The sequence below is a fragment of the Quercus suber genome, unplaced genomic scaffold (assembly GCF_002906115.3).
Source record: "Quercus suber isolate HL8 unplaced genomic scaffold, Cork oak 2.0 scaffold_41, whole genome shotgun sequence".
NCBI classification, from domain to species: domain Eukaryota; kingdom Viridiplantae; phylum Streptophyta; class Magnoliopsida; order Fagales; family Fagaceae; genus Quercus; species Quercus suber.
The window spans coordinates 509,744-521,750 of record NW_027069506.1 but is presented as its reverse complement, the minus strand read 5'-3'; the positions used below and the strand labels follow the sequence as shown (position 1 = coordinate 521,750).

The window sequence follows — 12,007 nt, the reverse complement described above, 5'->3', positions numbered from 1 at the left end:
TTTAGAATTTTTGAGTGATAGTGGGTTTTGAGTTTGAGTTATGAGTTATGAAAATTGAGTCATGTCTAAACCAAATAGGCCCTTAGTGTTCGATTCCCAATTAAACCAATCAATCCGTTAAAGTTTTGTCTCATTTGATTTGGCGTCGATGTGGCGTCGTTTGTCCTTTTTTTTATTAATTGTGATATGTTATTATTGTAGGTATCATTGATAATGTAACTATATATATATATATATATATATATTTTGTATGTCTTCATTTATATTTGGTATTTACGTACAACCTTTGTGTGGCCACCTCTGTATGCAACCTAAAATTTTTTGTCTTTTCGTGCATGTGATAGTAAGACTTGAGCAACGCATAAAACCCAATATAATTACTTTTTTAACAATATTTTTATTTGTAGTTCCTTTTCCAATTTATGCTTCATTTAATATATTGTGACTTGCATTTATTTTTTTTTAAAAAGTAAATTGCAAATTACATCCCTAAAGTTTAAGAGTAATTGAATTTTACACCCTGAACTTTCAGAATTTGAATTTTACCTTTCTGAAGTTTGGAAATGTTTGGACTTTACATTCTGACGTTTCAAAATTTGGATTTTACCCCCTATATTTAAGGAGTGTTTGAATTTTACACCTTAAAATTTTCAAAATTTGGGGGGTGTAAAATTCAAACAACCCTAAATTTTAGGGGGGAAAATCTAAATTTTGAAATGTCAGGATGTAAAATCCAAATATCCCAAACTTCAAAGATTAAAATCCAAATTCTAAAACTTCAGGGTGTAAAATCCAATCACTCCCAAACTTTAGGGGTGTAATGTACAATTTACCCAAAAAAATGTAAATTACAACTTACTTATCAGTGGTAATTTGGCCGAAATTTAAGTTGTCTTCTTATGGTTTGAAATTTGACACTTTATCCACCTGAGGTTAGCTTAGTTAGAATTGTGTAACCTACCTCTGTTAAAAACATAACTAAATATGTAATTTTGTTCCATTTTTATGTCTCTCTTCTCAAAAAAAAAAAAAAATAAATAAATAAAAGATTAAATAAGATCAAAAATAATCTAGCAGAATACTTGTATTGTAAGATTTTAAATCACAAGTAAGCAACTTAAATTTTGGTCAAACTTCAGATGGGTAAAGTGTCAAATTTCAAACCACAAGTAAGCAGCTTAAATTTCAATCAAATCACAAGTGGGCAAGTTATAATTTGTCAAAAATATATATATATATATATATATTATATGACTTGTGGATATTAATAGCCCTCTTCACATGTTAATCCGAATAAAATTAAACCGTTATATTGTTCAAATGCATTACTAAGCTAAAAAATAATTAATTATATACTAAGTTACTAACTCTCTTAGAATCTCATAATTCAAACCAAGGCATATTAGTTTGGAAAAAAATCCACTTAAGTCTTAACTTATGATCTATCTTATTTGATCAAAGTCACAATTTTAAACAACTTTTCAATTAATTAAATAGAATTGTTAAGGAAAATATTGTACATAGAGCATTTTACTTGCTTAAATATTAAATCAAGGCATTTACCTCTCTTCGAAATCTTTAAAAAAAAAAAAATTTGGTTTGACGTCAAATTATGTCTCATCAAGTTTTCAAGAATTGTAAGCAAATATATTTATCTTTCATAAACTCTAACATGACTTGTTATTCATGCCTTTCAAACCTTTAAATTGTTACTATTGGAACATCCCTACTCGAATGTTCATTTGAAGTCAATTGCACTCTTACAACTTACAAGTATGCCTGACTTTTGTGAAAAATCAAGAATCACATTTACATAAAAAGAAAATTATGGTGAGCGGCTTGTGAGTTGTGACCCAACCAGAAGACATTTCTTTTACGTAAAAATTATAATGAAATCTTGTCACCTAAGCAAAAAGAAATTACTTAAACGGTAAACCACATTATTATTAACTCAAACCACACTTATTAGAACAATTTTTTTAAAGGTTCAATAAATTTAAATATTAAATTATATGTATATAAATGATGTAATCTCATAAAAAAAAAAAATGATGTAATAATTCAATTGTATATTGTGTCTTGTGATAGTCTCATTATTGTTTTAAATTCAACTTCAATACAAGAAAATTCTAAGGTAGGAGAAAATTGATGGCTAGTAGATTTATGTAAAACTTATTGTGGCAATAATGGAGTCGATTATCTTTATTGCTGTTAAAGTGCAAGTAATGACTTTACCTACCCGTTATATTCCTCCTCACTTCCAATCCCTATTTCTCATTCCTCTAAATTGACACTATTGAATACAATTTATTAATTTCGTTTTAGTAGAGTTGAGATTTGTGAAAATGGATATAAAGAAGATCGTGAAAAATATGTTGAATGTGCTTTATGAGAGCAATATTTATGAGAGCAACCATTACCTTTCAAATTTCCAAGTCATTCAAATTAAACTAATCCCAAGCTAGGTCTAGGATTACACTATTTACATTAAAATTTAGTGAGTGAGAAAGTATTTCCCAATTGATAGTAAGATTTTTGGTGGATTCTATCTCACCTAAATTAAGTTACCTCGGCATCTTTATCTCAAGTTGGTCTTCTGATAATAAGATTACTGATACTCTTATCGAGCTTAGTGCTTGTTTGATTCTCTCCGTGGAGAAACATTGCCTAATTCCATCTACTATCAATTATTAGTTAGCGGACTAGCTTATCTTACTTTGTTTGTCCAAAAATCTCTAATGTAGTACACCAAATGAGCTAGTCTATTGTGCTCCTTTCTAATATCCCTATGAAGCAAAAAACAATCTGTTGTGGCCATTCTAGTACCCAAGATGAATATCGTGTCCTTGCTAACACCACATTTAAACTCATTTGGTTGGTTAGATTAGTTACTGAATGATTTAGTGTGTCCACTTCATCTGCTACTCCCATTTACAATGACAATCAAGTGCAATTCATGTCTCTTGTTATGATGTCTTCCCCAACGAACCAAGTATATTGAGATTGATTGTATCTTGTTTGACATCATCTTCTTAGAGTTCTCTCTCATCGCTTTCTTTCTCTTCTCAAGATCAACTTGCAAAATCTTTAGGAGGCCACTCCCTATGGCTCACTTTCATACTTTATTTGACAAACTCAAGTTGGTCACCTACCCTCGAGTTTAGGGGGGCCTGTTAGTGAACAATCCCGTTGAGCTAGGCCTACTATAATTTACTTACCCATCACATATATGTCTTGTGCTACACACATACATAATCAACCCTTTTTCGTATTCTGCACTCATATGCTTGCCTATATAAAGACAATTCTTATACAATTTTATGTATTGAATACAAAAGAATTATTTTCGAACTCTAACACTAAATAAACTCTCAAATGTAATGTTAAGGTTTTCTTGGGTGTATGAACGTGTGTTATATAATTTATAGATCAGTTCCTTGCATCCTCAATTCTCATGTTAGGGTCAAATTTGTTGTTGGAAAATCTGAGTCAAAATGCACTTTTTGATGTATTTGAGTCTTAGGGTTTAGTATCTAGAATAAGGTTGAAAAACTATGTTGGCGGCAGAAAAAAAAAAAAAAAAAAAAACTGATTAAGATTTTGCTCAAAATAGTGAAGATTCAATAGTCTTGATTCTTGTTCGTCTGTACTCGGTTGATCAACTTGATTCTTCTCAACCGATTGAGTAGCAGGAATATTGAAAATGAATTTTTAGTTTCAGCCCATGATAACTAGCTCACTTAGGATCCGTTCACTAGGGTTTCCAAAGGTATAAAAACATATTTTTAGAGTTGTCATCAAATAAAAACACACATATATTGCGAGAAGTTACTGCAACCTTGTGCGCCTTGGGTTTCTTATACCAAGCTACGTACATTTGGTTCACCATTGGATATTCATGTACAATGAAGAAGGTCACTAAGTAGAGTAGTCTGACTGGATTGGAGCTGCGCTTGAATAGTTCAGTAGACTTTATTGTAGGTAGGTACTTCAAGATTATGTATATTCTCTGTAGTATAACCTCAATTTTTGTTAGTAGACTCTTTAATGAGTAGTGACCTATATATATATATATATATATATCGCTCATTGGAATTTTTCTTGTTAGAGTTTTCCCGCATCATGACCATATCACAATGTCTTAACACTTACTTTTCTATTGCATGGAATTTTGTTTTGGCAATATGTTTGCTCCCAACACAATATAATTAGACCCTTTGCATAAATTGAATTATTAATCAAATTGGATAATTGATTAATTTAACCAGGTTCAATAAAATAACCCAACATCTCATTTCAATGCTTGATGCAACGAAAGCTTTTGAGTGGTTTACCTTTAAAGTAATAAAAGTGAGCTTCAGATATAATCTACTGGTTGATACTACTTTATTGTTGGAAAGCAATTAATTTTTAAATCCTCAAAACAAAGAAATAATAAAAATTATTCCCAATCTAAAAAGGGAGAGAACTACTCCAATGGCTATAAGTTGGCGGAAATCTTTTGAATAGACAAAACTCTACTTACACAATAAATTTTAAAATTTTATTTTATTTTATTTTTTTTAACCACTGAGTTAGCAAATTGTGATTGACATATTGCAAAAACAGTATTATTAATAAGTCCGTATAAAAATATATTGTCATGATTATAATTATCATTTCAATAAGTTGTTAAATTAATTTGTTATATCTTTAGCATTACTTTAAAAATAGAACTTAATTAGCTCAACTCTTATTTATGAATAGAGAATTGTATGATTATAATTATTATTTCAATAAGTTGTTAAATTTGTTATATCTTTAGCATTACTTTAAAAATAGAACTTAATTGGCTCAACTCTTACTTATGAATAGAGAATTGTATGATTAAATTAAAAATCATTCTATCATTGGATGAGAGAAGGAAACAAAAAATGGAAGGAAATAATACTCCCATTCCATTTTATTTTCATCCAATGTAATGGAAATGGTTACACCAGGCCTGAGAAATTGTTTCCTGCCTTGTCTCCTGCATCGAGCATCCTTTAGATAAAGAAATAAGTACAGAATCTATGTAATAAAAGCAACCTCACATCCTTTGGTGATTCCATCTAAATGATGACACAATAATACAGCCAACTATTACAATTACAGAATTACTTTTTCAGTACCTCTCCCTGTTCACGTTTACTTGCACTCAATTGACCACAAAACCCCTCAAATCTAACTTCATGAAGCAACAATATAGAGCATATATGCTACCAAACCCCCCCCCCCCCCCCCCCCCCAACCCACANTTCCAAAGCTGACGATCCAGCACCTTTCACATTCAGTGCTGCAACCTACAAAGAGAAAGATTCTGCATGTATTAGCATCACACCAGATGATTCACTCAAAATTTCAACAGCTAATAAAGCCAAAACTCGGATGAGTGAATCCAATGTAGTCAAAGGCAAAAGACGACCTTAAGGCACTAAGGCCTTGTATTGCCCAAGGCGAGAGGTGCCAAAAAGGCGCTAGCCCAAGTGAAGCAAGGCGCTAAATTCTAAATATAATTTTTAGTTTTTTACATATTTATAGCATAAATATATATACATATATATTAATGTACTGAAAATTATAATCAAGCCTCTCTTACTTTGTTCCTGATTGATAGGAAAACCAGTTTTTGGGTTGAATTCCAACAGATCCCCCCAACCCCCCCCCCCCCCCCCAAAAAAAAAAAATAAAAAAACCAAAAAGAAAGCACTACTATATATTGCCTGCAATTATTTCTCTGGACTAGTGCATTTAACAAGTCATATATCCATCATGTTTGACAATTTTGTTTTTGGATCATTGTTTGTGTTTCTCATTGCATTTGAAATGTATTAGGTTGTTTAGCTTCTGCAAGCATTTGAACAACATCTCTCATGGTGGGGCGTTCCACACTGTGCTCTTGAACACATAACATTGCAACAAAGTAGACCTGCTTTGCTTCATCAAGAGGAATATCACCCAACCTTTCGTCCAGAATTTTCACCACTCTTTCTTTGCTTGAATTAGTTTGTATCTTGGTCCATTGAACAATGTCTATCCCTTCTTCTCCAAAGTTACCAACTGGCCTTCGCCCGGTTATGAGCTCTAACAGTACTACTCCAAAGCTATAAACATCACTTTTCTCATCACCTTTCAATATGGTACTTGAAGTTGAAGCCTTTAGGGTTTTTTATTTTATTTTTTATTTTTTTATACTAAATTTTTAGCATGGGTACTTCAAAGAGAAGGGTAAAGGGTAAATGGGTCTCTTCAATATTGTGAAGTACGAGTGGCATTTCATGCATGACTCACCCGCACTATTCTTTTACAGAGAAAGTATAGGTGAGGCTCATCTCCCCAAGTAAAGTAGCAAACTCTAAGGTGAAAAAAGAAAAGGTATTTGGGGTTTCTGTGTCTGTATTCCATAGTCCATACACAAGTTTCTTTATAGGGTTCAGGGAAAGGGAAAGTAAAAAAACTTGGATCCCAATCTGGATTCTTTAAAGGGGTATTCTTTCTTTGGTAGACGTGCATTTAGTTAAGGTTTTAGTTTTGGGTTTTGGTCAAAAGGATGGTTGTAATTAGAGTGAGCCAACATTTGGTGTAAGGTTTCAACTTTCAAGGCATGCAAGGCTCATTACCCATTAGTATGAAACTGAGTAAAAGAAAAAGCAAAAAAAGTAGAATTTTCCATTGGGTTAGTGGAGCCTTTAGGCTTTACCCTTCTTGGAATGCACAGGAATCTGCTTTCAATACACTAGTTGGACCCAAGGAAAGTATTTGGTACATTTTTATGGACAGTGGGGCTGAGATGTATATACTATATATTGATCTGGTTGTTATTTGAAACCTAAAGTTGAAGAAAATGAATAAGTTTTTGAATGAAAGCAACCTCTTCCCTAGGACCCCGGGTGACCAACTCATTTCTCCCAGTCAAATTGACTTTGGTTTATGCTTTTTTTAACTACTCAATCTTAGTGATTAGATCTCCTGAGCAGGAAATTGGATCGAAAGAAACTCATGTTAGAATAATGAGTAAAATGATCAAATTCACTATTTTTTAATAGTTTTTAAGCTTTTAGTATAAATGATAATTTATCATGATTTTAAAAAAATGGTCTTAAACTACTAATTTCACGATTCCTAACAAGTTAAGCTAGTAATTTATTAACTGAAAACTATGAATAATGTTTCAAACTGATATGATAATGATTAACTGCACTGTTTGTTAACAGTTTAATTTTTTTGATATAAATGGTAATATATCATGATATCAAAACGAGTGATCGTATCTCTTAAATAATTAAATCCACGGTTTCTTGACATGTTAAGCTAGCAATTTATTAGCTAAAACGATGAATAATGTTTGAAAGTAATATGTACATCTGTAGTATTAAAAAGAAAAGTACCTGGAGCTATATAGCCGTAAGATCCTGCAATTGCAGACATGCACTCTGATGTTCCTGTATCTTGTAAGAACTTGGCAAGTCCAAAATCTGCTACATGAGCCTCGAAATCAGAGTTAAGTAAAATGTTATTGGACTTGACATCACGATGAAGTATTAGAGGTGAACAATCATGGTGCAAGTAACAAAGGCCTTTAGCTGCTTCAATGGCAATTTTGAGCCTAGTATCCCACTTGAGAAAACCACCTCTCTTCCCATGTAGAACTTCACCAAGACTACCATTTGGCATGTACTCATAAACAAGAAAATTGGTCTCTTTATTTGAACAAAATGCCAGCAACCTCACAATGTTTCTGTGACGAATTTTGCCAAGTGTGCGTATTTCTGCAGAAAGGCCATTATCATGGGAAGAGCCTTTGTTTATTCCCAACAGCTTCTTCACAGCTACTTGCTCCCCATTTGGCATTGTTCCGCTATATACAATCCCAGCTCCACCTCTTCCTATAATGTTGTTGTCCTTTATGCATTCTAATATGTCTTCACTTCCAAACTCTAGCTTCTGGAATGCTGTGAGCTTCCACAGATTTGAATTCCTTCTTACCTTTCTGGTCTTGATGATTGCTAGAATAACAAATACTAATGAGCACAATAAGAGTGCCAAAGCAAATATAAGCTTGAACTTGCCTGAAACTTGAGCCTTGATGCCGTTATGGTTGTGTGATTCTAATGGTGAGTTTGATGAATAGTTGCATGGACTCAAGTAAGAACCACAGAGCTGAGGGTTACCCGAAAAGGATGTAGAGTTGAAGAGTGAATATTGGCCAGTTACAGGTATTGGACCAGAGAAGTTATTGTGGGAGAAATCTGCAGAAGTTAAGCTCTTCATGGAACCAATTTCCTTTGGGAGGCTCTGGTTAAGTTGGTTCCATGAGACATTGAGATAATTTAGCATGTGAATTTGAGAAGTTTGGACTGGGATTGGGCCTGAGAGTTGGTTTTGACTCAAATCTAAATAGGTGAGCAAGATACAATTCCCAATCTCAGGAGGGATTCTGCCTGAAAAGTTGTTTCTACTCATATCAAAAGTTAGGACTTTTTTCAACTGGCCTATGTCTGATGGAATTTCCCCTGTGAATTGGTTTCCATTTAGTAGAAGAATCTGCAAGCTGGGGAAATTTGCAATAGAAGTAGGAAGAGACCCCGACAAACGATTATTTGAAAGATTTAGCTGGACTAGTTTTGAGGGTACCTTGCTTGTGTCTTGAGGAAGTTGCCCGGTAAGATAGTTGTTTTGTAACTCCATGAGTGATAGCTCAGGCAAGTGAAGAAAGCCACCTGGTATTGACCCAGTCAAATAATTATGCCCTAGTCTAACTTTGTTGAGTGTGTCGCATTGACCAAGATCATTAGGCAGAGGCCCAAACAGAAAATTGTATTGTAAAATCAAGGTCTTCAACTTCCTTCCAAAGCATAGAGACTTGGGGACCAATCCAGTGAGCTTATTAGTGGACAAATCGAGATCAATTAGTCTACCATTTTGACCAAGCTTTGAAGGAATGGCTCCAGTGAAGTTATTCTGCCACAGCTTTAAAACTTCTAACTTGGGTAGCTCTGCAATGAACTGAGGGATCTCCCCATGCAATTTGTTGATGAACAGGTTCAAGAGGGTAAGCTCTTTGAGTCCTGACAGCTCAACTGGGATAGCTCCTGTTAGCACATTATTTGAAAGATCAAGAGTTTTGAGACTACTCAAATTGCCGAGTTGAGGAGGAAGCCAACCGCTAAGCTGATTTGTTTGCATGAAGACTGTATCCAACTTGTTTAGATTGCCTAACTCTGCAGGAATTGGACCTTCCAAGCCACAACTTGCAAGGTCTAAATGAGAAAGATTGATAAGCTTACCAATCTCTGGAGGGATACCGCCATCAAATTCGTTGTAGTATCCTAAGCGAAGCTGCTTGAGATTAGTAAGATTACCAAGTTCACTTGGTATAAAACCATCCAATGAGTTTCCTGCAAGTGAAAGATAGTTGAGCTGCTTCATATCTCCATAGCTTGAAGGGATATTCCCAGTGAAGAAATTCCCGCCAAAGTCCAAGTACTGGAGCTTGGGAAGTTCACTGACACCCAAAGGAAGTGAGCAATTAAAACTGTTATCATAAGCATCTAGCACTACAAGCTCTTTCAACTGATAGAACTCCCAGCTTAAGTTTCCACTGAACATATTAATGGATATGTTGAGGAATTGAAGTCTTTCTAGCTTGTGAATATCTGGTGGAAGAGAACCTGCAAAATTATTAGCTGCAACTGAAAGATTAACAAGGCTTGGAAGTTCTGTGATTGCAGGTGAGAGAGTGCCAGTGATGTTGTAATTGGATATGTCAAGTGAAACTACAAATCTGTTCATGCTGTCACAAAGGACACCAGCCCAAGAACAAAAGAGACAAGTAGTTTGATACATTCCAGGTATTGAGAGAAGAATTGTAGGACTCAAAAGCTTGTTTGAGAGAAACTAGGATTGAAGCTTGCCTTTTGAGAGATACATTATGTGAAAAAGCAGGATGAGAAGATGTAAGAAACACAAGAAGTAGAATAGAGAGGAAGACAGACCTCATATCAGAAGCAGCCATGGAAATTGAAAAGCTACCTAGTATAGAGCAGGAGGGTTGTAGTCAAACAAATTCAAGAAAAGCAATATCACATTTCACATATGGTTTCTATTGAGCTAATACAAGCATGGACATTGACACACATACAAAGTACAAACACACAGGAAGAAGGGATAGAGGTAATGAAGTGATTCAAATGTGATTTGGCTAGCTAATGAAATTGCAAGGCAAATTTAGGCTACATTAGTAGTATCCAAGGTTCTCCACTCCCACTCTCAAATAGAGTGTCTTTTAGTTTCATCTTTAACTTTATAAAAAGAAAAAGCAAAAGCAATGTTACATAAAGATGAATATAACAACGGACCGTTTGATCAAACCAATATTTAGAATTCGTTACTTTTCATGACAAAATTACAAACATGGCCCTGCTTTTCCTATCTTAATTATTGAATCTAGATGGGCAGAGAAGTCATATTTTGAATCTCCAATACATGAGGTTTTTGACCCCAAATGAAAATCTAAAGTAGCAATGATAAGTAAGTAATGCAAAATTAATTTACCCCGTGATGATGGACTGGTCTAGAGCTCCACTATAATCAATACTGAACTAGATTAGTAAAGCAGGTCGATCTTGACCTTGACCAACACTATTTTGATTATATATAATGTTCTGCATCAATTATAATAGTTTTGAACTATAATATGCAAGAGTTCGTTTGTTATAATTGCTTGGCCAAGGGCGCTTCACTTCCTATAATTATGACATAGAGCTTGAGTATATTTGGTTTTAAAAATGACGAATAAGTAACACACTATATTTAACAATAGATAACATAGCCCTATACAGTAACATCACTTTGACAAGAGCTTACCATTGATACGATTTTTATTTATTTATGCATAAATTACAAATCACAATAGATATTAACATCATTTTTATCATACACAAATAACAACTCACAACAAGTCATGTCAGCGGTTATGAAAAAAGTTGTAAAAAATGTTATTTCTCCATACTTAAAAAATGTTATTTCTCTAATGTAACTCTAAGTAATGTTACAACACTTAATAACTTGTTATTAAATTCATATTATAAAAATTTCACCATTAGACTACATGTTTTATATGTTCTTAATACGCATGTCACTTTTCATGCCAATCAGATGTTATTTACTATTCGATCCATAGACTCATCTTTTATACATTATTTTAACTACAAAAACTTGAATTTAAACAATTGATTGGTGACATAGATATTGATCTTTGATCATCTTGAAATTTTGCAAGTATGAAAAATATATGAAGATAATGCAATCCAATGGTGAATTTGTCAAAATTCACATCCAATTGAAAAATATTGGGTACAAAACATTGTTTAAAATTACACAAAGTGTAATCTATAGTCTATACTACTAATAATAAAATTCTTTGTTTGGGCTTCATCATTTTGTGTACTTAAGTATCCTCACACAAATTCTTAAACTCTTTAAAATACTCCTATCTTTTAGTTAAATAATTTTAAATTTAAAAACACAAACAGGATGAAAGAGTAATTTACTATTTTAAAAAAGTTCCTAAGTTTTAGGCATTTTCCTTTCTCGCGTGCAAATAACTAATTAGAAGGGGGAAAAAAAAACTCATGTAGAGAAAGATCTTAAGAATTAGGACACTATCTTTATCTCATTTTTAAATATTATGACACTACACTCAAAATAAATAAATAAATAAGGGCGATGAGGCATGTGTGTGTGCATAGTTACAATAATGGAGATGAAGATTCAAATCTTGGTTCTCCTTGTAAGTAAGAGCATAAAATGTCATTAAATTACAAGACTTTTACCATTATGTACTCGTTTGGATACAGCTGCCAACGTCTGCGTTTAGACTTTTTTTTTTTTTTTTTATAAGAAGAGCGTTTCACGTGATTATACACTGTTTAGTGGGTCCTATGCACTGTTCACAGGACCTATAAGTACTTTATTCAAAAAAAAAAAA

At 33.3% G+C, this 12,007-nt stretch overlaps 1 protein-coding gene across 1 annotated transcript; it reads right to left on the bottom strand.

The window, feature by feature from the left end:
* Window positions 1-5,710: 5,710 nt before the first annotated feature.
* On the bottom strand, window positions 5,711-10,301 carry LOC136066610 (leucine-rich repeat receptor-like serine/threonine-protein kinase BAM3). Its single transcript, XM_065771228.1, is given in 4 exon segments — window positions 5,711-6,161; window positions 6,316-6,319; window positions 7,407-9,849; window positions 9,851-10,301. Coding segments are annotated over 4 exon segments (2,961 nt in total). The 5' UTR covers window positions 10,034-10,301; the 3' UTR covers window positions 5,711-5,830.
* Window positions 10,302-12,007: the final 1,706 nt, after the last annotated feature.